Source organism: Monodelphis domestica, chromosome 1 (genome assembly GCF_027887165.1).
Source record: "Monodelphis domestica isolate mMonDom1 chromosome 1, mMonDom1.pri, whole genome shotgun sequence".
NCBI lineage: Eukaryota > Metazoa > Chordata > Mammalia > Didelphimorphia > Didelphidae > Monodelphis > Monodelphis domestica.
In genome coordinates, this window is record NC_077227.1 from 536,040,652 (window position 1) to 536,068,249 (window position 27,598).

At 38.4% G+C, this 27,598-nt stretch overlaps 2 protein-coding genes across 3 annotated transcripts in view; one reads left to right on the plus strand and one right to left on the minus strand.

Annotated features, from left to right (window-relative positions):
• The window catches only part of PDIA6 (protein disulfide isomerase family A member 6), a 34,420-nt gene extending 16,904 nt beyond the window's left edge, over positions 1 to 17,516 (plus strand). Inside the window, exons 8-13 of the mRNA XM_007476137.3 lie at positions 3,720 to 3,860; positions 5,151 to 5,235; positions 5,365 to 5,437; positions 10,380 to 10,538; positions 15,524 to 15,620; positions 16,300 to 17,516. Of these exons, the coding sequence (XP_007476199.1) occupies positions 3,720 to 3,860; positions 5,151 to 5,235; positions 5,365 to 5,437; positions 10,380 to 10,538; positions 15,524 to 15,620; positions 16,300 to 16,368 (624 nt within the window). The 3' untranslated portion in view covers positions 16,369 to 17,516. The remainder of the gene's footprint in view (positions 1 to 3,719; positions 3,861 to 5,150; positions 5,236 to 5,364; positions 5,438 to 10,379; positions 10,539 to 15,523; positions 15,621 to 16,299) is intronic.
• Positions 17,453 to 27,598, minus strand: part of ATP6V1C2 (ATPase H+ transporting V1 subunit C2) — a 63,259-nt gene continuing 53,113 nt past the window's right edge. Inside the window, exons 8-14 of one of the 2 annotated variants that reach the window (XM_016427655.2) lie at positions 27,407 to 27,475; positions 25,636 to 25,728; positions 25,254 to 25,347; positions 22,439 to 22,534; positions 21,271 to 21,368; positions 18,038 to 18,170; positions 17,453 to 17,776 (exon numbers count right to left, since the gene is read on the minus strand). In XM_016427655.2, the coding sequence (XP_016283141.1) occupies positions 17,687 to 17,776; positions 18,038 to 18,170; positions 21,271 to 21,368; positions 22,439 to 22,534; positions 25,254 to 25,347; positions 25,636 to 25,728; positions 27,407 to 27,475 (673 nt within the window). In that variant the 3' untranslated portion in view covers positions 17,453 to 17,686. The remainder of the gene's footprint in view (positions 17,777 to 18,037; positions 18,171 to 21,270; positions 21,369 to 22,438; positions 22,535 to 25,253; positions 25,348 to 25,635; positions 25,729 to 27,406; positions 27,476 to 27,598) is intronic. The other variant, XM_007476135.2, reaches the window with a different exon arrangement.

Consider the following 27,598-nt stretch of genomic DNA (forward strand, 5'->3'; position numbering starts at 1 on the left):
GAGGTCCTTAGGAACCATCTGGTCCAAACCCTTCATTTTAAGGTTGAAGAACCTGAAACCCAGAGACTCAATGATATTCACAGCTAATAAGATCTGGTACTTGAATCCAAGTCTTCTGTCTCTTAAATAGTACTATTTTTCACTATTCTTCCTTCCAATTTTACTTTTTATGTAACATTTGCCAATGAAAGATGGAAAAATATTTACAGAGGTTTTTATGTTTTTAAATAAATCTTGACAACTTGCTTTTAACATCAGCTATATTTCCTACTGTAAAAGAACATGAGGAAGACCCTTCAGCAAATTGGGTTAAGACCCTATGTCTAATTTGTGAAGAAGTGAGAACAGTTGCCTTAATGGGTATTATTGGAGGAGATATTCACGTGGATAAAATCACAGAGTCATTGATATAACCTGACCCACAAGGAGCTGGGGTTTTGCTAAATTAGGAATCAAAACTGAAAATTCAGCAGTTAAAATAGGTTAATTAGCTATGCAAGATAATGTAGCAGCTAAGGTTTCTACCATAATCCTTTATGGTAACTATTCAAGGTTTGATACACGCAGTCGCATTTTTGGAATGTTCTTCATTCCTCTCTCCCCCCCCCCCCCCCCTTCCCCCTTAGCATTACTCCTAGCCAATTCAGAAGTCTTCTAATTAAATAGCATCATTGTGGTGCCTTATTCATGTTATCTCCTTCCCATTGTGGAAAAGGAAACAAAGACTTATGGATCATAGAATTTTAGAAGTGGAAGGAATCTTAGAGATCATCTAATAATATAACTTCTTTGTTGTATAGATTAAAATGACCCATACAGTTCAAATGACTCCACCAAAATTATATAAGGCTTTTGTCTGTCACCTCAAATTAAAATTATTTCATTCCACAAACAGTATTCCCAGATTTCACAAATGACATCCATTTCCTTTACAGGACATTAACTGAAAATTTGGTTTGAAATATGCTAGGGCTTCATGGGTCACTACCTAAATCTGCCCATTGCAGAGTGTAGAGAAGGATAGAGAGAAGTACCAAACTTCTGGGGAAATGGCAAGCTTTTCCCTAACCTACCTCTAGCAAAACCCAAAAGCAAACTGAACAATGACAAAAATTAAAAATTCAAATGCAAAACTACAGTGACATCAGTCCACTCTCACTCTCCTCAGATTTTGAACTAGATAAATGTGCCAATAGGGGTGGGTAATCAAATTTTGGTAGCTGGAGTTGGAAAAAGTCAATTTAAAGGAAAAATTAGCTTTTTACCACTGGTGGGTGGTGAAGTAAGCTCAAGTTTGTTAGCACTTTTCTTCGTTTAAGTATTGGTAATTAGAAAGTAAGACAACTTAATTTATCTCTCCTTGACCTATTTTTTAGGTTAGGTCTTGGATATCAAATATTTTCCAAATTTTTCCACTTTGATTTTGTCCTAATTATTTTATACTGTCCCATGGGACTTCTATGTCATCTATTTTAGTTTTCAGGGAGTCCCTTTAACTTGAGTCAAACTTAACCTGTTCCCTTCTAAACCATTCTCCTTCCAAGAACTTTTATTTCATTTTTTACCTTTTTGTTAGACTTCTAAGTTTTCATGTAGTTACTACTGAAATTTTTTTTTACTTTTCCTCTAGATTTGCAGTAATTTTTGATACTAGTTATCAATTTTATTTTGTTTACTTTTTTTTAAAAGCTTTAGTTATCGAATTGGGGCTTTGTGTAGTTAGGATCAGATTCCTCTCCCCCATGCACCATTAGGTAGAGTAATGAACCCTTTCTTTCTCAAAGTAGGTACATTCCTGCACTGACTGCTTCTTCTTAGAGTTAGACACACACTCAGTCACTCATTCATTTACTTGGCTTTGAAATTCAGACAACTGGATCTTGAGGGTCTGGTATCTTGAGACATAATGCTAAGGACCTAGGCTTTCCCCATCTAAGCATTGTAGTGTCTCATGTTGGTCACTGCTTTCTATTGCTCACTGGCACCCATCCTGGTTCTGACTCTGAGGTTTTCTGTTATTTAAAAAAAAAAAAAACCTGGGAGCTTTCTCAGGGGGGGCCCTCAGCTCTTGCCTACCCAAGGAAAGGAAGAAAATTGGAACATCTGGGTTCTAAAGACCTCTATCATTGATTAATGTGTTGTAATAGGTTAAGTCAGTGTTCTTTAATCAAAAATGAGAAGTTCAAAAATAGATAAAACTGGGGGGCAGCTGGGTGGCTTAGTAGATTGAGAGCCAGGACTAGAGACAGGAGGTTTTAGGTTCAAATCTGGCCTTAGACACTTCCTAGTTGTGTGACCCTGGGCAAGTCACTTAATCCATTGCCTAGCCCTTACCACAAATATTTAAATCTTCCTTATTTTACATATAAAAATATTGGGGGAAATATGGACTATGTTGATTAATTAATTGATTAAGTGATATTCATGTTTTTCCCTATTTGGATATATTGTATTGAAATGTCAGGCAGCTTTAAGACCATTATTACTTGCCAGTTTATTTGATGTGAAGATTGATGAAAGAGTGGATGGTTCAGCACAATTAATTGCTATTATTAAAATCCTGACATTAAAAAAAATGCAGGCCACGTTTCATATTACAACATATAGTAGATAACACATACATAATATGCATATATAGAATAGATAGTCATTAAATTTATTTTAAATATGTCTAGTACAAATACCCTAGGTTTTATTTGTGTCTGACTATTTAGCTAGAGGAATGAAATTCTCATGAAGAGTACTAGTTTCCTTCTTAAAATTCAAGCACCCAGGGGGCAGCTGGGTAGCTCAGTGGATTGAGAGCCAGTCCTAGAGACGGGAGGTCCTAGGTTCAAATCTGGCCTCAGCCACTTCCCAGCTGTGTGACCCTGGGCAAGTCACTTGACCCCCATTGCCTAGCCGTTACCACTCTTCTGCCTTGGAGCCAATACACAGTATTGACTCCAAGACAGAAGGTAAGGGTTTAAAAAAAAAAAATTCAAGCACCCAAATTAGGCCAAGTATTACGATTTGTATAGAGATTATTGATGAGTATGATCAATTTTGACTTATACTTAGAAATGAATGTGTTTTTTATAGTCCTGCTTTATTCCACACTTCCATATCCTCAACTTGTCCATACCGATGCTTTCAAACACAAATCAGGAGCTATGTTTTGAGGCTTATAGTGCTTTTAATTTTGATAATACATTGTAAATTTAATTGATTTCTTCGGTTATTAAAATTACTCTTGAATTATTCAAATTTTTTTAAAAACCCTTACCTTCCGTCTTGGAGTCAATATTGTGTATTGGCTCCAAGGCAGAAGATTGGTAAGGGCTAGGCAATGGGGGTCAAGTGACTTGCCCAGGGTCACATAGCTAGGAAGTGGCTGAGACCAGATTTGAACCTAGGACCTCCCATCTCGAGGCCTGGTTCTCAATCCACTGAGCTACCCAGCTGCCCCCTTGAATTATTCGATTATTACTAAAAATGCTTGTTTGAGCCTAAAGGTAGTCATGCTGCAGAAAAATACCAATTTAAACTGATTCATAACATTATAAGACTTCTAATGTATTGCTACTCTGTGGGTACTTTAACAGATACAAAATGAAGACAAAAATTTCTGAGGTCCTTTTAGTAAGTTAAAAAACAGTCTTAGAAATTATGAAAAATAATTATTTTCTTTTTATCTTACTCTGTTTAATGAGAATTTATAATTCTACATTTTATTGTAGATTGGAGGATTTCCCACAATCAAGATTTTCCAAAAAGGAGAACCACCTGTGGATTATAGTGGTGGGAGGACAAGATCTGACATAGTTTCCCATGCTCTAGATTTATTTTCTGATAATGCTCCACCACCTGAGCTCCTTGAGGTACATTGCTTTTCCCCCTCTATCTCAGTTTATTAATACAGAATATTTTATATTAATGTCACTATCTCTGTTAAAGGATTGCTATATCCTCTCTTTGTAATTTTGCAATATCATTCTCAACTTGTTATTTTCTTTCCTCTATATCCAATTATTTGGCAATTCTTTGCAGTTCCATATATAGGACATCTACATCCATTCCCTCCTCCCTGATCATATATACCAAGTTCAGGTCCACATCACCTCTTTTCTGGACTATTGCAGTAGCCTCCTAATTGATCTCCAATGTCTTCAGTATCCCTTCTCCAGTCTATCCTCCACACAGCTCTAAATTGTTATTTTTCAAACATAGTTCTGATTATGCCAATTTCCTGCTCAAAAAAGCATCATTGGCTCCCTATTTTCTCTTGTAGGTAAAAAATATCAGGTAGAAATTCCTGTTTGGCATCCAGCCTTTTCTTTCCAATGTGATTCTGCATTACTTCTTCTCAGGCATATTATGTTATAGCTAAGCTATTTTCTGCTTGCTATAAATGACATTTTCAATTCCATGGGTTTGTACAGATTGTCCCTTGGGCCTAGAATGTTCTCCCTCTTTCATGGAATCCTTAGTTTCCTTCAAGTTACAGCTGTCTATGTTCCTCCACACCTTTTGAAATTACTTTGTCATTTACTATGGGTTTTATACTTCTTCATGTAGTTGTTGTTGTTGTCTCTCATTAGAACCTCTCCTTAAGGGCAAAAACTGTTTTATTTGTATTCCAGCTCACACAGTGTCTGGCACATATGAGACACTCAATAAATATTTGCTGGGTAAATTGAAATATTGAAAGAACTTGCAATGCAAGGTACTTTTAATGCTGAAATTTGAGATATTGATTTCCAAACTGGTATATGGAAAATATGAAAGTGACTTAAATGTTCTTGGTTTATATTCCCTTTGGTTTTAAATTGGCTCTTATCCTTTTTGACCTACAACAGCATTCCACTGCTCTTAGGTGCTTAGCCTTTTCAAATGCTTCATTTCACTTTTCTGCACTAAAATAATTGATAAGTAAGGATGTACCTAAAAATCATAAATATTTATATTGGGTTTTGTACAAACATCATTGTTATATACGTTCCTTTAAATGATATTGGGGAAAAAAGGACTTGATATATAATGATATAAAATGGTGATGGGGGCTGCCTTTCTGAATAATGCATTTTAGAGTACTGGGTTTTTATTCTTTTCTTGGCTGTTCGCCTTGCAAGTACCTAATTATTAACTATTAGCTTCCATATTATGCTCAGATTGTTGATGAAGCAGTGGCAAAGAAAACTTGTGAAGAACACCAGCTCTGTGTAGTTGCTGTATTACCTCATATTCTTGATACTGGTAAGAGAACAGAAACTTATCCTCCATCAGCTTTTCCTTTGATGCTAATGTATCCTGCAAATGGTTTTTAAAGCAAGGAAAGAATGTTGCTCCCTTTCTAACTCAATAACTTTTGTCTGTTTAAAACAGGAGCAGCAGGTAGAAATTCTTACTTGGAAGTTCTGCTAAAATTAGCAGAGAAATACAAAAAGAAATTGTGGGGGTAAGTTATTGACCATTTTTATCTTAACAGTTTTCACGTTTCAGAAGTACAGAGGACTTCTGGATATTGTCTTCCCATTAAGTATCTGAATAGTTAAGATCCTGTTGTTTCTCCTAGTATTTTACATCTCTCTTTTAAAAGTAAATGCTCTCTTAGGATACACTAAAACCTTTTCCAGTAGATACAGGAGTAAATCAAGGATGCCCACTTTCCCCATTACTAATTGAGACAATTAATAGCTTCAGCAAAATTGCATTTGCCAAATACAGAATAAATCCTCCTCCAAAAAAGTTCATATATTAAATGCCCCTTGGGATTAGACAGAACATGTATAGGATGATCATTAGTTGAAAAGGGTGAGACTGTCCAGTGGACCCAGATGATGTGGTTTTAAGTTATGAACAGATTAACACAAAACATACAACTGTGTGATCCTCCTCAATCCCAAGCTCCCGGGAGGGTGGTAGTGGTGGTAGCTGTCAGTAGGGTGCTGAGTAAGTCTTCTATACAGATAGAAAATAGTTTTCCCATTAAATAAAAGAATTTAAGTTGAGAGGGAGGTTGATTGGACTTAAAGCCGTGAAATTATTAAAAATTCCAAACTAAAGTATGCTCAAGCATAAAGGAAGTCATATTGCATAGAAGTACCCATTTAAACTGAATCATAACATTATGAGGCTTCTAATATATTGCTACTTTGTGGGTACTCTGACATAGAAACAAAATGAAGGCAAAATTTTTACCTTAAGGACTTGAGGAAAAATCTCTTGATTGAATAAAAGACTGCTAAAGCAGATCATGAAATCTACCCTCTGTAGGTCTTTTAGACTAAACAGCCTTTATGGATGATAATCATGTTTCATCAATATTATGATCTCCAAGAGAGGCAGTGTAGCACAGTGTAGACAGCTCTGAATTTAAAGTCATTAGAAAACTGAAGATTGTGCCCTAGTTCAGACAATTAGCGAGTGTGTTACTAGTAGCAAGACACTTAACTACTTTGAGTTTTAAGGTTTTCACTAATAAAATGAGTTTAGGCATACAACTTCTTTTCAGCATTTGTAATCCTATAAACATCCATTCTTCTATATACAATAATAGCTTATATTTAAATAATACTTTAATTTTTACCAAGTGTACAGTCGTCCCTTGCTTTATTGTGGTTCACTTATCGTGGCTTCACTGTATTGTGGATTTTTAATATATATATAATTCTATATCACAGAGTTACACTTATCACAGCACACTATTGGCCGATGGAATGAAAGGCAACCAACCACAGCACTGTTCTGTATCCTTGGTGCTGATTGACTCAGTGACTATAGGTTAATAAGAGTGAGGGAAAGGTTTATAGGAGAGTAGAAAGGATTTATAAAGCTTTAAAATATATATAAATAATAAAATAAATATAACATCATTACTTCACAGATTTTCACCTATCACGGGAGTCTCTGGAATGTAACTCCCACAATAGGTGAGGGATCACTATATTCCCTATAGCCTGTGAGATTAGAGACTTCCTTTCCTTATTCTCTTTAACTCTTTGCTGTCACTACCAGCCTTGGCATTCAAATGAGAATTGCTTTTATCTTCATTGCTAAATCTAAGGGCCCTTTCTCATTCCTCACCCTTGACTTCTCTGCAGCCTTTGACACTGTTAGTTACCCTCTTCTCTGATTCTTTTTCTCTAGGTTTTCATGGTGTTTCTAGATCCCTTATTTTCCTTCCTTTTTAGTCTGCTTTGTTTTTTCTTCATCTATGTCACACCTGCTAACTAGTTAGTGTCCCCCAAGACTCTGTCCTTAATCATCTTCTCTTTGTCTCTACTCTTTCACTTGGTGATGTCATCATCTTCCACAAATTGAATTATCATCTCTAATGATTTTCAGGTCAATTTTTCTCCTCTCCTGACCTATTTGTCTCTTCTCCAGCTACCTCTAACAGACATCACAAACTGGATATCATATCGATATGTTTTTAAACCCTTACTTTCTGTTTAAGTATAAAAAATACTAAATATTGGTCTCAAAGCATAAGAATAATAAGAACTAGGCAGTGCAGATTAAGTGAGTTGCCCAGGGTCACACAGCTAGCCTGACTTTCTATCCATGAAACTACCCAGCTGACCCCTCTTATAGACATCTTTAACTGAACATGTAACCCTCCCTTCTTGCTGGTTTCCATTTTGTTGAGGACACAACTATCTTCCCAGTCACCCACACTTTCAACCTAGATGGTATCCTCAGCTCACCCCCATAATTGAATATTTGCTAATTCCTCTTATTTCTACCTTCATAACATCTAGTATAACATTAACTGTTTGGCATTTAAGTACCTTTATAACCTGGTCTTTTCCTACCTTTTTAGTCTTTCACTTTATACCCCTACAACATTTTCTTTGATCCTGTTTCCACCAGCCTCCTTACTATTCCTTACTAGCGGTCCTTCATGAGTGGAATGTAATGAAGTTGTTGTAGGAGAGTTAAGCTGCTTTTTTTTTTCTTCCACTATTTTGTGGAAACATTTACATATATTATAAATGAGAAAATTTACCCAAGGTCATATAATTAATATAAGTCAGAATTCTGGATTTGAATTTTTTCTTAGTTCAGGAGCAATTGTTTTCTACAACGTTTTGATAGTGTCTGTATCTGTATTTTTCCCCTTAAAGAAAGAAAATGAGAAAAAGTACTGTCCATCAAAAGAGTATTACTTTTATAGAAGTACAGTAAATTATACATCAAAGGATACTTGCTACCCATTGAAATCCCCTCTTTGTTAAGGAAAATCTCAAACAGAATTTTAAAGATTATGATTTGCCACAACCTCCAGTCTTTCCATTTATTCCTGTTCCTTCCCCTCCTCTACAAATCTATTCACTTTGCTTCCTACAATCTCCATTCACTTCCTTCCTTCATTGAACTCATTTTCTTGCCTTCTTTCTGGCCTTAAGCTAGCCAGTTCAGCTTTTTACATCGTCTTCAACCCTTCATCTCTGACCCCATTCATTGCCTTCCTGCCATTTATCTCTTTTGAAACTCCACCATAGATTACCCTTAGCAATTGCTTTCTCTATACCTTTGAATGCTGCTACTGAAAAAGGGGAACACAGTCATATTGACTTAGTCAGCTACAAATTGCTTATCTGTTCTCAACTGGGCCCTCACTGTTGCATGCTAATTATTTTATTTATCCCTAATTGGTGATTATGTTATTGGTAGGAAATGTTACAAGTTCCTCTTCTTAAACCAACACTCCTATATTCCCCTTGCCTTAGCCCTCCAAACAACAGATATTTCATCATACTTAACCGAAAAAATTCAGACGATTTGTAATGAACTTGTTCACCTAACCAATCCTACTCTTCATGTCGGCATTATTCACCTATCCTCACCTTTGCTTCAGACTTAAAACTTAAAAGATGAATTGACTCTTCTCCTTGCTAAGGTCAGCTCCCCTGTACTCCTAATTCTATCTCCAACAGCTTCCCTCTTCCTAATTTTCATCCTCTCATCTTCTAGCTCCTTTCTGCCTACTTATAAACTTGTTTATATCATCCTAAACTGCTCTGCTTGTCTGTCCTCTTCTGCTTTCTTGTATTTTTTAAAATTGCTTCATTGACATTGTTTCTTTTTCGCCACTATAATTTCTTACCAGCTCCTTTCCCTCTTCTCCACCCTTCCATATCTACTCTAGCCCATTACCTCTACCAAGAAGTGGTCAACATCCTATGATCTTTATGTTTATCTTTTTTTCAGTATTCATCTTTCTTATCCTTTGTAGTTTTTGTCAATCACTCCTTCTGTCCTCTTCATATTTTCATAGCTGCTCCATTGCAATTATTTCTTGCCTTTTGGACAGGTCTTTTTCTGACATCTTTTCAGCAGTATCATCTAGGCCATGTTCTCTATACTTGGGCCCTCGCCTTTTTTTTTTAACCCCTACTTTCCATTTTAGTGTCAGTTCACTGACTTGGAAGAGCTGCAAGAATGAGGCAATTGGGGCAAAGTGACTTACCCAAAGGCCAGACTTGAACCCAAGTCCTCCCAACTCTAGCCCTTGCTCTATCTACTAGCTGCTACCTGTTCCTCTCCTTTATCTTGTTTGAAATCAGAAGCTTCTATGAGCTCAGTTATAATCTCTATACAGATGATTCCCAAATCTATATATCCAACCCTCATCTCTTCTGAACTTGACACTGGATAGACATCTCAAACTCTACTTAGTAGAGTTCATTCTTCTTAAAACCCACTTTTCCTGATGTGTCCCTATTTCTGTCAAAGGAACCCACTGTTACCAATTCCTTCTAAACATCTCTCACATGTCTCCTTTCTCATTCATGCCACAACCATCTAATTTCAGTCCTAATCACCTCTCACCTAGCATATCGCAATAACATCTTGTTTTTCTTGCATCTAGTCTTCTTTTTCCAAAACATGCTCTAAAGCTGCCAGATTGCTGTAGCTGATGCATACCACATCACTGGATAAAATACAAACTCCTCTCTTGAGTATTTAAAAGCCCTGCCCAGTCTGGTTTAAACTGTCTTTTATTACTGGAAATTATATACTCCCCTTCAGACACTACAGTCCATCCAGACAAACTGCATTACCTCTTGTTCTCCATACATGACATTCTGCTTATACCAGCTCTGTGGTTTTGTGCTGTCAGACCCACATTCCTAGAATGCTTTTCCTCTTTGCTTCTGCCTCTGAAATCCCTTGTTCCCATCAAGGCTCAGCTCATATGCTTAAGAGACCTTTTCTTATCTCAATTTTCTACTTCTTTTTAATATATCCTATAGTATATATCTTTATATGTGTTATCTTATCTCTTTTATGTAGAAGTGGAGTGCTAAAGAAATGACTGATCTTTTATTTTTTAACTTGAAGCCAAGATTATAATGAGTGCCCTAAGAAACTTTGAAAATATTGTTTTCTAGATGGCTGTGGACAGAAGCTGGAGCTCAGTATGAGCTTGAGAATGCACTGGGGATAGGAGGTTTTGGATACCCTGCAATGGCAGCTATCAATACACGGAAGATGAAATTTGCTCTTTTGAAAGGATCTTTCAGTGAGCAAGGCATCAATGAGTTTCTCAGGTAAATGGGTATGGGGGGAGGGGAGGTTAGGAGGCTTTGAAGTTCAGATCATTTTGAGATAAGCTATTTCAACCCATATTTAAATTAGTTGGTGTTTTACTTTAATCCATTTTTTATAGCCTTTTTCTCTCAAATATTCTTCTAAAGTGGTAAATTTTAGAAAAGCAATTGGGTGACACAAGGGATAGAACATCAGGCCTGCAATTGGGAAGATCTGAGTTCAAATCCAGCCTCAGACCTTACTAAATATGTGAGCTTGGGCAAGTCACTTAGACTGTTTTCCTCAGTTTCCTCCACTATTAAGTAGGTCATGAGATATTGATTGTAAATTGCTTGGTACATTATCTGGCACATAGTAAGCACTATATATGTGCTGTTATAATTTTATCATTATTGATGTGCTTTGTATTGAATCTTTTCATAGTCAGAGTTTCCCAAACTATTTTTCTTAACCTTAGCAACAGGTTTTATTTTGTTTTTGTTTTTTAAAGATATTTTTAGCTATAAGCAAACTTATTATGAACCAGGGACCCAGGAGGGCCAGAGCTGGCTAGTCAGGATTCCATTGAAGTTGACTTTTGAACCAGTTACTTGAATATGGGTGCGTCTGGCCAGGGAAGTTATAGTACTTCAAAACACTAAACAGCATTTTGGCTAACTCTCCTATTCCTGTTCTCATATCCATTCTTTTTATACCTTGCTGAAGTTTGAGTTTGTTCCTCATTTTGAGAAAAATCTCCCCCCACCCCACTCCCACCCTTACCCCTAGCCTAAAGAGTGTGTGCACAGTTAATGCCCAAGAGAGAGGAATCTTCAGGAAAACTAGATGGGATAACAAAAAGTAGATACATAAAAATCAATGTTTTATGGTTTGGATTGTACTGAAATCTCTGGAAACATTCCCCAGTCAGTACCTTATATTGATAGAATAATTAAAGGTAAAATTACAGTAATCTTTATTAGTTGACTAGATTCACTTAAATGATTTCAAAAATACATGTTAAGTACTGGTGTTCTCATAGTACCCAGTGATTAAAGTAATAAGAAGCTACCGTTTACATAATGCTTTAAGGTTTGCAAAGTGCTTTAATAGTAGTTAACGTGTATCTATCTATCTATCTATCTGTATTCTATCTGCCAGCACTTTTGAAACCCTTTAGAATTCCAGTTAATACAATGATAAACTTTGAGTACAGAATTCTCAAGATCAGTCACACTGCCTTCATTCTGACAAAAGGTGATAAATGGACAGAGGGAAGGGAAGAGAATAAGCATTTCTATAGTATCTACTATAAGCTGGTCACAGTACTAAGCACTTTTTTTACAAATATTGTCTCACTTGATCCTCACAAGAACCTTGCAAGGTAGATAGGTACTATTACTCTCTCCATTTTATAAATGAGGAAACTGGGGCAGACAGAAGTGAAACTTTCTTGAACCTAAAACCTCCTGTCTACACCTGACTCTCAATCTACTGAGCCACCCAGTTGACCCTCAAAATTTCCAAATGTTTTGTATAAATTCATAGTTTAAATATTTTGGAAAAGGTATTTTTGATAATTTTTAAGTAGAAAGTTTCTCCTCCTAGTCACCAATTTATATGGTACTTTTTTAAAATAAGGAAAAGTGCATCTCATTTTGTGAGTTCAGTGGTATAGAACTCCCCGGTACTAAAATTTCTCTTTTCTTATAAAAATTGGTGTGTATTACACTTTGAAAGTTTCTTTAGCCAGTTGCATCAAACTCAAAACAGAAACAGGGGTAACTAACTCTAGTAAGGATCCCTGCCTGCTACATGTTGACTTAGTTTTAAGATGCAGTTATTATGTTTTATTTTGTTAAATATTTCCCAGTCACATTTTGATCTGGTTCAGACACACTGGGTGGAGAGGGAATATACAGACCATGTGTTTGATACCTCTGACCAGAATAGTAGGAGGGTATAGCCTACCCAGAAACACAGAGCCAGGATGTGTCCAAGGCAGGACTTGAGCCTGCCTTATGTATATATAGATTTAGATAATAGCCTTTGCCATTTTTTTAAACACTGGTGAAATGATGAGCTCTATAAACTTGTTAAACTTCAGTTTGCCTTCAAGTTTATGCATTCCTTGAAATAATTTTCTTCTGAGTATTTTTAGATTTGGGAGCTCTAAGGTCCCGACTATAATACATAATTTATTGTCTTGAACAGATCATTTACCCTTTCTGAGGATTTAGTTCATTTTTAAATGAAGAGAGGTTGGACAAGGCTTAAGAAGACCTGAGTTCAAAACCAATCTTAGACATTTAACTAGTAATGATTCAGAGCAAATTATTTAGCCTCTGTCCACCTCAGTTTCCTCATCTTTAAGGGGTAATTAAAAAGGGGGGGGGGGGTAGCTGGGTAGCTCAGTGGATTGAGAACCAGGCCTAGAGATGGGAGGTCCTGGGTTCAAATGTGGTCTCAGACACTTCCCAGCTGTGTGACCCTGGGCAAGTCACTTGACCCCCATTGCTTAGCCCTTACCACTCTTCTGCCTTGGAGCCAATACACAGTATTGACTCCAAGACGGAAGGTATGGGTTTAAAAAAGGGGGGTGGGGGGGTTCCACTGGGTAGCTCAGTGGATTGAGAGTCAGGCCTAGAGACGGAAGGTCCTAGGTTCAAATATAACCTCAGACACTTCCCAGCTGTGTGACCCTGGGCAATTCACTTGACCCCCAAGACAGAAGGTAAGGGTTTAAAAAAAAATAATAAAAATAATAATAAATTAATTTTAAAAATCCCTTTTTTGTTCTGAAGACCAAATGGGATGTAATAAGACCTCATTTTACCCAAACTTAACGCACAAAAGTGCAGGTATACACTATTGGCAATCAATAAAAAAAATAAAAATATGTAAAATAATTTTTTTTTAATTATGTGCCAAATCCACACCATTTTTTCAAGCAGCTTAGTCTCATAGCAGTTCACACCCAGTCACACTCTGAGAAGCATTAGTGAGTCATTACATTGTTTTGCATAAAACATCAGCTCCCTTAATCAGACTTCCAGAGTTCTTGCTTGTAACCAGTTGTTTCATTAATGCTGTTAACTTATTAATGGCTCCAAACTACAAGAGGAGTGATACTGGTAAGTCTAAGAAGAGAGTTAAGTGCCTACTTATGTTTAAGAAATACTTAAAAACAGGGTTTACATGAGAACATTGAACACAGTAACCACAATATTGTAGAATGATCAACTGGTTGCTATTCTTAACAATACAGTAATCCAAGACAGTTCTGAAAAACAAGAAAACCTATGTAGAAAATTGTTATTACATGTAGTTAGTAAAATATCATTACCAAAAAAAATCGGGTTATTATATATCATTTTCAACTTAACATGATGGATCTTGAAACATGTTGGTCACATTAAACAAGGGTCTGCTATATTTGTAAAATGCTTTGCAAACCTTAAAATGCTATATACATGCAAGTTATTTTAAGGTGATAACTAAATTTTAAAACTCATTTTCCAATATTGCATCAATGGTTTTGATTTGTTCATCTCAATTGTGTGTGGAATTTCCTGTCAAATCTTATTTTTTGAATCTTTTACCATCACTAAATAGCATAGGTTCTATAATTCATTGATACTGTAATTCATTTTTACTCCCTATCCTAAAATAGTATGAGACCTTTAGATTAATTAAATAAATTACTTCCATTGAATGCCTTGGCAAATGGGAGAAAACAGAAACTACCTACACACCTTTCTGCCTAGAGACATTTGATTGGTTTCCTAAAAACACCATTTGGGGGGGGGGGGGGTAGCACATGTGGATTTTATTTGGGGTTTGTTTAACCCCTATCTTATGTCTTAAAATCAATACTAAGTATTGGTTCAAAGGCAGAAGAACAGGGGCTAGGCAGCTGGGGTTAAACCTTCCATCTCCAGGCCTGGGTCCCAGGTGAGAGTATTGTTAAAGAAACTGGGAAAGCTCACTGGGATTTTATCTATGATAAATGTATATAGGATATTAAGAGTTTCCATTATACTGGGTTCTTAACCTCACCAGTTAGACTGATGTATAATTTCCCTGAGAGATCAGAGAATAGAAAGGTTTTCAAAGGGATGGAATTGAAAAACCAACAAATTTACCATTTCTCCGGAGCTGAGCTGTTATATTGTCCATAAAAAGACATAGATGTGATCATATTAACTCCTACATTGCTTAGAGACTGAAGGGGTCAAAAAGCCAGAGCTAAAATTGTAGTCAGCTATGATCCTTGCTAGAACAAAATTACTTGCCTCATAAAGGGGTTGATTGCTTAAGAAGAGAGAAGCAATGGAGAGTATAGGATCTAAGGATCTAGTGACTAGAAGCAGACCTCTTTGTTCCACATGTAAAGTATCCTCTCACTGGGTTTCCTTCATTTTCTGCCAATAGTACCAGGATGGTGCAAGCTTGCATTTATTGATGTAAACACTTGAACAATACACCCCACTGCTTCTACTGGTGTACCCTGGCACCCCAGCTGATGTTGCAGAAAAGGGAGGGCTCTTCTTTTTTTCCCATAAAACATGCCCCTACTTGGTAAGCATGTGATAGATTTATGCTTACTGATTACTTTATGCTGAGGTACATTGTACATCAATCATAAATGAAGGTTTTGTTATTTGTTATTTGAAGGTTATCAGTTATTTGAGAATTATCACAGCCCCAGTTTTGAGGGTGAAATCATTCTTTTCAGAGCCACCTTGCTTTCCAGCTCATGAATATTTAGAAAGCAAATACCTGAGATTATGCCACTTTAATTTTAAAAGAATGGGATATTTTCATATATTACTGATTTGTCATTGCGTTTAAATGTAATCATGGAAATTGGGTTAAAATGCATATTTTTCCAGTCTTTAAGAATATTGAAGTCAAATTGTGTTTAGCTCACCAAATACCTAATTTGGATTCAAGGATACTTTTAAATTAAAGGTTTAATATTTTCCACTTATCTATTTTACAGAGATTTATCTGTTGGTCGTGGCTCCACGGCACCAGTAGGTGGTGGTGTTTTCCCTAAAATAAGCACAGTAGCCCCTTGGGATGGCAAAGATGGTGAGGTAAGCATTTACATAGTGCCAGGCACTGTACTTAGTGCTTCACAAATACTCGTCTGATTCTTACAATAACCCTGCAAAGTAGATAGATAATATCCCATTTCCCAACTGAGGAAATGGAGGCCAAATCAGTTGCTTTCTTTAATATTAGACCACTCCCTAATTTTAAGCCAATTATTTAGTTAAATCACATCTTGAAATCTTGACTTATCTTTTACCATAATATTTTGGTATTAACTATTGTATTAACTGTAGTGATTATTTGAATTTTTATTATCACCCCCATCACCCAGTACTTAGCCACTCCAGAATTTGGGGGGGTGGGGAGAAATACCATCACTGTTGTAATACCCCCTCTTATACTGACAGCTATTGTCTTAAATCAATACTTGGGTACCTCAGTTTCCTTATCTCTAAACTGAGAGTATTGACCTTTGAGAGCTGCCTTTCCAACTGACATTTTCTACACTTTGACAGGGAATGTTATGGCTATGATGGTACTAGAATCCTTGTGGCTTATTTTATTGGTATGTTGTAATATTTAATCTGTTTGATTTAGACACATATGGAAAAAAGGAACAGAAAGGGAATGTTTAACCTGGCTGTAAGGAAAGGAGTTGTATTTAGATGCTAAGCTATTCCTTTGCCATCTTCAGTAAAAATTCCATTTACTGTTTGACAGCTTCCCATTGAAGATGATATTGACCTCAGCGATGTAGAACTTGACGACTTAGGAAAAGATGAGTTGTGAGAAATGACACAGACTTCTTGGGAGTGGATTTTTCCAGCAGTGGCGGAACATCCTTTGCAATCAAATGGATATACAAGTGGCCTTTTTAAAAACAAGCAGCACTCGTTTGGTCATTTGAAACACTGTAACAGTGAACTGTTTGCATCTCAAGAAAACACTGAAAAATTCTATGAATTGTTGTTAACCATTGAATTTGATTGTATTCTGTCAAATAATATTTTGAAGATAACTGATTTTTTTGTTATTGTTAAAACATTTTTTTCTATCCCAAGCGTGCTGTTTTGAAGGTTCTTTAAGGCTGTTACTTTACTACTAAGTTTTTAAATGTGATTTTTTTTCTTCATTTGAACAGCAATGCTTTGTTCCAGTTAAAGAATAAAAGCAAAGTATTTTTGACAGTGCCTATCATGTATGAAAACAAGTCCACAAAACAGATTTAATTCAGGGTTTGAGGGTTGTAACCAATAACTATTCTCAAAGAATAATGTCCTTTAGGTTTCTTTCCTTCCTTCTGTAGGTAAGTAGTAAGAATACAGTAAGTATGCCTTTTATAAAGTTTTAAGAACCCAGACAAAACTCTTAGGTGGGATACAGAATACTGTATGTTCTTAAGCAGAGGTAGGGACAAAGCATTTAGGAATGCCAGGCAAAACATGTTTGTGCCTGAAACAACCACCTATCCCTAGTATGTCCTTTGCTTGAGAGCAGGTTTTAATCAGTTGCTGGTTCAGGGCTTCGTTTCTAACCTACCACTCTAAGTCCTCTTCAAATGACTATCAGGGAATAGAACCCAGGTATATAGCTAGGCAATAAGCAATTTCCAATTTTGTTAAATGGCATGATGTACCCCAGTCTTTTTTTCAGACTTCAGTGTAAGGCTTTACTTAGGACCTGGACACTTCAACCTTATCAACTTTGGAGCAGGGAAAAAGAACTGAGACTCCAGTATAAAACAGTGATAATTATTTTACATTTGTACATATAATGCCTTGTAAATTATCTTTAGAAAAGGGGTGACTAGGTGTTCAGTATTATCTTAGTTTTTAATTATGTTTAAATTGAAACCAAGAAAAAAAACACAAAGTTCAAAGACTATGGGAGCTTTTCTTTATTGTAACTTACAAAAAAATAAATACAACCATAACTAATTTTCGTGAGTAATTTTTGTGGTAACATTCTAAATTCTAGGCCATTTTTTTTTCTTAAAAAGTAATTACTATTCTGAAGTTAGCCATTTGTAAAAATTCTCTAACTTAGAGAAGATAGCATCTCTACAGTTTAATTTGATTATATAAAGAGTTACCAGACTCTTAAAAAGCTAGTCAAGAAGACTCAGGTCAATGTGAAAGTAGACATAAGGAAAATAGTCTTGGTTATTTAGTTGTAATCCAGGAATATCCACAGAAGCCTAGAAAAGAAAAAAAGATTAATTAACTGTGTTCTTTAAAGAGCAGAGATGGTTTTAAGTTTGAACATTGTCATTTTCTACATTTCAGCCTTTGAAAACACTGCTCAGTGACTCAATCTATCACTTGATGACAGAAATTTATCCAAATATTGAAACAAATTTTTTTCTTCCTACCCACCTTTATTTCTCTCACACATGTACATACACATGGAATTCAGTGGTGGAAATAAAGTACAAATGTCATAGATGATATATACGTACATCCAATATACTTGCTGCCGCTACTTCATCCAGGTGTTTGAAGACTGAGTTTAGAACCTCTCTTAGCCGCTTGGTGGTGGCCTTCTTGTGGGGCTGTAAAAGCACTGCCTGAAAATTCACGGGTAGTCCATACCTTTTTCAAATGTATGAAACATTATTGACTCCAAGTATAAAGATCCAGAACATCTTAATATAATAAAATCTCAAGCACAGTGGACATTGTAAACACTAACGTACATTAGTGCTACTAGTTAAGTTAATGAATGGAGGCAGCTAGGTGGCTCCATAGGTAAGAGTTCTGGGTAGTTCATAGATAAAGAGCTCTGGCCTCCAATACTTGCTAGCTGTGGAAAACTTAACGAACCCCAGTTGCCAGTCCCTTACTGCTTTTTTGCCTTGGAACTAATACTTGGTATCTATTCTAAAACAGAAGGAAGGGTTTGTTTTTCTTTGTTTTTAAGTATGAGATTGCACTGTCCTTCCTGAAGCAAGCAGGACTTTTTGAAATTGACTTCTTTAGTACCTGCTAAGGTTCTAACAATGAGAAATGGGGAGGATAAAAGAATCTTAGCCAAGAAACTTAAGAATCTAAAGATTACTCTAAAGAATAAAGGAGTATTTACACCAATCTACTTCAAGTTCTAAAGCACCCTTGCTCACAGGACCCAGTGGTTCTTGGTCTTAAATGCCAAATATTTGTTCTTTTTTTCAGAGTATTTAGATTTGCCCTTTTGAACTACATGCTCTATATTTTCTATTCCTAAGCCCACCATAATACATCTATGTCCTGACATAAAAATTTAAAGGACCCCCTCAGCTTTACATTAACCTTTTCTAATTTTCAAAACAGGTCTGCCACCCTGTTTTGATATTCTGACTTCATCCTTGGCAGCCTAAACTAGGTCTTAGACACTTAAATCCAAAGTTGTTGTTAATAAACATTTGCCACTGGAACATCCCCATAATTCTCAAAACATTGTAAATTTAGGCTTTTATATCTTTCATCTATATGCTATGTATATCTAAATAAGTTAGGAACTTGGAGGAAGAAAGGGAAGGGTACTAAGCAGGCCAATGTGAGCAATTTGAGGGGAAAGAGTGGTGATCCCTCACTACACCCGAGCTGGTGTTTGCATTTAACAGCTAAAAGTGTTGGAAGATTATCCATTCTAAAAGATCATTAACCTTTGTTTCATAGTTGTAAGAATCTCATCTACCAGAAACATTACTTGGGCTTTTATAAAAATTCTCATCCTGGACATCTGCCCTATTTTTTTTTTTTTGGCAAACAAATTAGAGCAAGGAACTTTTTTTGGATATTACATCAAGACATTTGAAGCTATGTGGCAAGGAGAAAGATTTGCTGGAGCAAAAATTATTTGAATTGTGTCAATGGGTACTAAGAAGCTAGCACTAGAAGTGTGAATAAGGTTCAAAAACCATAACCATGAACCTGAAGTCCTCATGTTTTCCCTGTTCTGTGCTCTTCTGTTCTTTGATGCCTTTCAAGACCACACTCTACCTGGTGTTAATCCTCCCCCTCCTGTGTGCCTGTGTGCCTGTGTGTGTGTGTGTGTGTGTGTGCATGCATGTGTGTAGGGAGGGAATAAGGACTCTTTTTTTCTTTGTGTCCCTAGCACCTTGTGCACTATTGATTGATTACTTGTGCTAATGAATGAAAAGTTAGGTTTCCATTCTTTGTGGAGAGACAGACAGACATGGTGTATTCTACTGAATTTTTTTTTCTTGTTTTTGTTGTAAAGGATGGCTCTCTAAGAGATATATATTAGGAAAGGAAGGTGAAATTATTTAATTGCAAAAGAAATATTTTTCAAAGAAAAGGCAAGATTCCTTAAATCCCACCGAATTCGTAAACCCCAACTCTTATTAAACAAAGACCTTCAACACATAATTATTTGCATTTTCTTTTGCATTGTATTAACGTATAGGAGTTGATTAATATATAAGACTGTCAGTACCATAGGGACAAAAGTGGGTTGTAGATTCTAAATGTTCTTCCACAGTTCCTTCACATTACTCATTGTAACTGGTAAATGTTTAACAGATGACTTTTTGAATGACAAAATCAGCACTGTAAAATCTACCACCAGTTAGGGTACCTCTATCATGGAACACTTCTCAAAATCCCTCTTCTCCCCTTAAAAAGTTGGCAACCTGTGGAAGGTAGAGAGCCACTGGCCTATGTCTGCAGACAAGAGCGAACTGGAAAAGTACTTTGATAACAAATAGGCACCAACTCCCAACAAGTAGGAACTTGGATTTTGCAAGTTTTTTTTTCCCCCTCCCTTTAGCTGTCCTTCCTGTCACCATCTCTTTTTTTTTTTTTGAGATTTCTCAAGTAATACTCTTCACTTCTATGAAAGAACTGGACAGAAATGTTCTCATTCTACTCCAAAAATCCATCCATTACACTGTTTAACATGGCTTTACAAGCTTTTCCCCTGCTGAGCCCCCACAGGGAGGTCCCATTACCTATACAAATGATAAACTTATGGAATTCGTTACCTTTAAAATTCTTCAAAACTTCAGTCATGTGACACTAATATTTCTTAGCCTTAAGAATTACAAACTGGAAATTTACAAATTGGAAATTCAAATGTCCTTGTCTAACCATTTTATAAATGAATAAACTGAGGTTCTAAGCTAAAGTAGCCTCCCTTGGCCACACAGAGAATATAAGCTCTGGGTTATATTACTTTTTGGTTCAGTTGTTTCAGTCCTGTCTGTGTCCCTATTTGGAGTTTTCTTGACAAAAGATACTGGAGTGTCTTGCCATTTCCTTTCAGCTCATTTTACAAATGAGGAAACAGAGGCAAACAGGGTTGAGTGACCTGTCCAGGGTCACACTAACTCGTTTGAGGCCAGATTTGAATTCAGAAAAAAGAGTCTACTTATCTGCAGGTCAGGCGCCCCATCCACTGCACCATCTAGCTGCCACTTTGTCTTTGTTCATTATTATAATTTCATCAAGAAGGCAAAGTAGTTGTAGAAGGGTAATCATCAATACTAACTAATGACTCGCATTACATAGCACCTAAAGGGTCAGCACTTTACAGATAGGATGTCTGTAACAATCTCGGGTGAGAGCTGAAGTGACTGCCTAGAGTCTCACGGCTAGTGTCAGAAGCGGAATTTGAGCCTCTTCCCGATTCCACGCTCAGCCCCACCTCGAGAACTAGGGTGCTCCCCGACATCCAGCCTGGCTCACTTACCTTAGCACCGATTCAACAAATACTCTCAAAGCCTTTATGTGAATCCAGGCAATAAACGATTCGCTGAAGTTCACCTTCAGCCAGCGCAAAAGGGGACCCTTGAAAAGAAAGCAGGTTATCACTTCTCTCCTGTGACTCGTCCTCTTCTAGACCCAGCATGTTAACAGACTTGCCATTGGGATAGAAGACTGAAGTGGCTAGGAAATACCACGAAGCTTGCGAAAGCTAAAGAAGGTGGTGAGAAGCCATCCAGAAGTCCGCCTTCCAGCAAGATATAAACGTCCCCACTCTATTTCAGGGGGCTGATTGACATCCGATTCGACTCTATTAAGTAGAGTTGAAGGCCGTTAGCAGCTCAGCCACCAGCACATGCAAACCATCTACACCAAAGTCTGGGAGACCTGGGAAGCCCCCCGACAAAGGAAGTTCCAGTACCGGGCAGATTGCAGGCTTTTGTCCGACAACGATGTCCAACTGGGGATCTTTACCATCTCTCATTGCAAGCTACTGCGTCAACCGTGCTAAAGCCAACAGTGCTCTACCAACACTCCAAGACGATGTTTCGGGTCCGCTTAAAGCCCCAACCCTGCTTGGCTGGGGAAATGCTGCGCAGATTTCCGGAGCATTTCCCTCGATGGAGTAGTGACCAAACTAACGAGAAGCAGCACAAGCTACAGAGTCTTCTCTGCGGTCTCGAAGAACTTCACAGACAATCGTGCAGGAGTCCTCCCCAGCACCTCAAGCTATGTGGGGGAGTGGCCGAGGGCCCCTCTCCTCATGGGCACAGATGGGGAAACCAAGAGCATAGAGGAGCTGCCCCAAGATCCGAGTGAGTTAGTGGCAGAACCCGTCCTAAAGCCAAAGACTCGTCTCCCAATCAGCAGCTCCATCCAGCTAGAATCCTGGAACAACCTAGCCCACCTAGCACATTCATTGCCCGTATTAGGGGGAACAGGGAACAGTTAACAAAGTTCTGTAGAGAAGGAAAAGGCGAGATCGGCCAGGGAGGAGGCCCCGTTTTCATCATTTTATTAGTCTGTGGCCTGGTGAGAGCCGTACTAGATGATGAAAATGGGGAGGGGGAAGGGTTGGGGTTCATCTTACCAAGAGTTAAAGACCTCTCAGCCTGGAGAAGGAAGAGGAAAGTTCCCCAGGCAGAATTGCTTACCTCACCCTCTCCCTCACTCTCTTTCTCTTTGTCCGTCTGCCCGGCAGGCCCACTACGGCCTTTTTTGCTCTTTATATGGGCAACACGTGAAGTTTGCTATAAGCATAGAAATGATTTATTAATCTTTCAGCAACCTGCATCAGAACACAAACTAACATTAAATCAGTGAAAAGCATCTAAAAGCAAGCAAGTGAATGACGAGTCTTAACATTACACATAGAGACCAAGTGCGCAAATTCGATCTGTCATCTAAGCTCAGGAAAACGGAGCCTGGCCTGGGCCTCTGGCTTGGCGATTTCCTCGCTCACTCATCCGGGAACAAAGCCAGGCACTAAAGGAGGGAGTAAGAGGCATCATGGGCCTAGAGGGGGCGTCTTCTCTCATGGAACAACACAAGTCTATGGAACAGTGGCCCAGGCCCTCCCCAGATGCTGAAGGAAGTCAGAGAGGGAGAGGTGAGGGGGCAGAACGTTCCAGGCACGGGAGACAGTCGATGCAAAGGCCAGGAGATGAGAGACGGAGAACTGTCTGAAGAGTTGCACATAGACTGGCAAAATGGTACTGTAGAATGTGTGGAATGAAGTAAAAGGGAAAGTTAAAAAAAAAGCCTGGAAGATGGCAGAGAGACAGTGGCCAATACGGGACCAGAGACTAGGACTGAGTCTGTAGAGCTGAGATGTCATCCTGTCTCTGGAAGCACAGACTGAAATGAAGGAAGACCCACAAGAAAATGCAGCTCCTTCCCCTTTGGTGAAGAATAACAGAAGAAGAAAACTATATCCTCAAAGATAATGTAAGAGACGGAAGAAGAGATTAAGACAGAAAATAGGCTGTGACCTGTCAACTCAGCACCATACTCCGAAAGCCGCCCCAGCCCTACCAGTGCCTAAAGGCCAGCAGGCTCTAGGCTGCTTTCCCCATATATTAAGACGAGAAGCTTGAAAGCTATTAAATGTTTAAACTCGGATGCCTATTACAGAGCTCCGTGTCCACAAGTGAACACCTTGTAAAATTCTAGCCCAGCCATCGGATAAGCCAGATGGCAGGTGTGATGCTCTTGTATAACACGCTGATAAATGGGGTGGTCTCAGGTTGGACTGTGGTGAGACAGAGAGCAGTGCCAAGAGCCCCGCTTTACCCTTTCTCCTCAGCAGGAGACTCCTAGAAAGTTACCCTGGAAATAAAAATGACTCCTAACCAGTCCAGGTCCTGGAAATTCGAAGTGCATAGGTCATTCATTAGGAAAGAGCTGATTTCCAAGTCAGAAAGAACCGATTCATTGGTTCCTTTGGAGGCAGGGAGAATGCTGGGTTGGTGGAGATTAATTTTTTTTTTTTTTTTAATGGGGATATACAGGAATGTTTGGGGAATTGGAAGAAGAGTTACAAGATGTTCTTGTTAGCTCAAGTTTAACAGAATTTAACAGCTTAGCAATAAAAGTAACTTCAGAAATCATCTCACTCTTCTTTCCCAATTAAAAGGAAAAAAAGCCCTGGATGTTTAACTCTGATTTAGCGTCATTTGGCAATGACCTGCCTCCGTAAATGAAAGTCTATTGACCAGAATTGACTCATTCTTTGATGGCTGAGGATTTTAGAGGAGCCCAGGGGCATCACAGGACGTCAGCTGTCATTGTTCAAGACAATGTAAGAGCTACGGGTGACTGGGCTGAACGTCAACCGAGCCCCAGCCCTAGGCCAGAGGTCTGAAGTTTTTTACATATAAATCTCTGACATCTTTTTTGGTCAACTATCTGCATTTCTAAAACCTCAACTGTCTTGAGCATGAATGTTTTCACGTAAGTAGCATCGATGACATACTTTATAAAAATGACATAAAGCCTTTCCCCCCAAAAAGGAAATCATCATTCATAACCAGTCCTGAAATCAGTAGAGATTCCCAGGAGCTCAAAACCAGAATGCTTGGTGGTAAGCATGATAATAAAAGATGTAATGGACTCAATGAGGAAGAAGCAGCAATCGAGGATGTGGTGCTGACTTCTGAAAATGGGACTGATATGCCTGGGACTGAAGGTGTATTTTTTTTTAAACCCTTACTTTCTGTCTCAGTATCAACCCTTGGGATGAAAGGGCAAGGGCTAGGCAAAAGGGATTAAGTGGCTTGCCCAGGATTGCACATGGATTAAGTCCACTTTGACAGAGGAGCAAACTGAGGTAGGGAAAGAAAAAATCACTTGCCCCAAGGCCATACGGCTCATCTTTAAAAACACAGAGTCTGGTCCTTTCATTACAGGCTAAACTAAGCTTCCTTCACACGATACCGTTGCTGGAGGACATCTTTTTAGGCAGATGCCTTGCTAAGAACATGGGGAGGTAAAGACAAGAGGTGGTTGTTTGGTACATCTGGACACCAAGCACCACTCCCTTGAAACTATGCTGTCAAAAGTGGTCAGACCTGTTTTTCTCAGCTTAGCTACATTATTGCCATCAACACAGGGGCCGTGTTGGTACCTCTGGCCCATGAGCCTCTGCCCTCCATTGGCCTCAGTGCGGGGGCACCCAGGACCCCTTTTCCAGGGAAGATGCTCATTATCAGTGCCTGCGACTGCTTTTGGAGGGCATTTGGCACAAGGCCCCCATGACATCCGATGGCCCTCCTGATGGAAGGGCATGGGAACTAAGGGAAGACAGGCTTCCCCAAGATCTCTCAGAGTTGGGAACCAAATCAAGGGAATTTCCAGGCTCAAACAAAGGCCTCTTCTAGCTAAAACACCTGCTTCGGTAAAGGGATAACTGAAGGGTGGGGCAGCAAGTTTGGAAATCCAGCAAGAAAAGTACTGGGCTCAAGTACTTACATACTGTTGCTTCTTTTCAGAAAGCAATTTAGTCATCTCTTCCCTTTCAGTTTTAATTTCTTTTTCATCATAGAAAAATTCACGGACAATGAACCTTAAAAGAAGCAATATGTTAGCTAATTACTAGGTGTATTGGAAGAAAGGTCCTACACACTAGGAGTCGGGAGAACAGGGTTTAATTTAAGTCGTTTGACTTTGGCACTAACTAAATTGGGGAACTTTTGCTTAACTAACTAAAGGGATGAGGGCACAGATGGCAAGTTTATAGTTTGGATAGAGGCGCTGCAGAAAAGCATATTTTCAAGCTTTCCACTTCAGATTTCAAAAAGGGGAAAATATAATGAGTAAACAGATACATCACGTGGCAGCCCCAAATCCTTACTTCTTTTCTCTAGCTTTGACTTTGAAATCATCGATCACTCTCCGAAACAGTGTGACTGTAAAGAGGCCTCCCTCATTATCTTCAGCAATCAGTCTGTGGAAGAGAAGACCCCAGTCGTCATGGCTCTTGGACTAAAAGGCTATTATTCTTCACGATCTGACATCCTATAAAATTCTTTTTATTTGGAAGCTTTAAGAGCTGGGAATACAGGGGGCAGCTGGGTAGCTCAGTGAATTGAGAGTCAGGTCTAGAGACAGGAGGTCCTGGGTGCAAATCTGGCCTCAGACACTTCCCAGCTGTGTGACCCTGGACAAGTCACTTGACCCCCATTGCCTAGCCCTTACCACTCTTCTGCCTTGGAACCAAAATATAGTATTGACTCCAAGATGGAAGGTAAGGGTTTAAAAAAAAAAAAAGAGCTGGGAATACAAGATCACCTCCATACCAAGATGAGTTTTGTGAATCCACACACCTTCGTGGTGCTGGAATCAGAATAACTGTGTGTGAATCCTGCGTGAACAGAGTCAGTTCACAACTCTTTTGGGCATAGATCCTCAGCTGTAAAATAAGGGTTTGACTGAATGAAGCCTAAAATGGTGATGAGGATAACGAATATCTACAGTATGTTACCTCATTTTATTCATCAACCAAGAAGAGGAAACAGAAAGTGGCAAAGGTTGAATCTCTTTCCCAAACTCACTTTTTGAACTCATCTTCCTGATTCTGGATCCAGCATTCTATCCATTATGCCAAGTTCAGCTCTAAGTCTATGATTCTGTGGCTCTCATCTTGAAACTAACAGCAAGTTCTTAATTCACAGCAAGCAACCAGAGAGTAAATCACTTAATTGGATTTGCTTTTTTATTTTTATTTTTTTTTTTGGTTAAACATTAATATGTTACTCATCTTCCATGACCCATTTCAAACACCACCTTCACATGTGATGTGCAGACTATATTCTAAGCCTGGGGCTGTGTCTTAAGCCTCAAGAGAATCCTTTCCTCTTCTGGTCACACACGAGTTAGGAAAGCTGTTCGGTCCCATGTCTTTCCATCTGATGGAGAGACTGTGAGGGAGAGGACCATCTCTCTCTCTTTTTTTTTTTTTTTACTCTATCTTCCCATAATGCTTAGCGATACCTGATCATGATACGGAGGTGACCCTCATTTCCCAAAAGCACAAGTTAGGAGTTTCAAATAAGAGCCCACTCATGGCCTGCATGCCTGTCTCCTACGTTCATCCAAGAGCAAAGAGGTTCATCAAGTGAATGATTTTTCCTCTAATCAGAGCAACTCAAAGCCATGTTGTAAGGACTGGAGGAACTAGAACCATCACAGGAAAGATGGTCCAGACCAAAGAAATTCTAGATTCTGGAAATATTAAAGACATATCTCACAATTCTCCTGTTTGCTTTTGTATGCATGCATCAAATACGGAATGCGTGTTTAAAAGGTGTATTTATGTCAGCATATATTACATATATAATTTCAGTTATAAAAAATAATCTAGGACATCATGGTGAATCTTAAGACTTCTAATGACAAACAGGCCCTCCTTAGCTCTATTCCCAGCTCTTTCGCATTTTATAGAGCCCAGAGAAGAGCGGTGACTTGCCCAGGAATAGACAGATGCTTTTGTTTATGGCTTGGAACCAGTGTTTGTGAGCACCCATCCAAGGCTCCCGCCAGTCCCACAATTTACTCTCTTTGGAGAAAACACCAGCAGGATGTCATGCCCCGACGACCAAAGACCTAGCTCGAGTTCCACTTACTTGGTTGACCGAGGAACCACCATGTCTGAGAGGGATTCATACGTTTTTTGCCACTGTGAATAGTTTGGCCTACAAGCAACAGGACAGAACTTGAGTTAGCATCGGCAACAAGGGCAACATTAACATCCCTTTCCAACACACAAGCTCCCGAGAGCGCTTTCCGAACAAGCGTGTTGTCATCCCCGTGTGAAG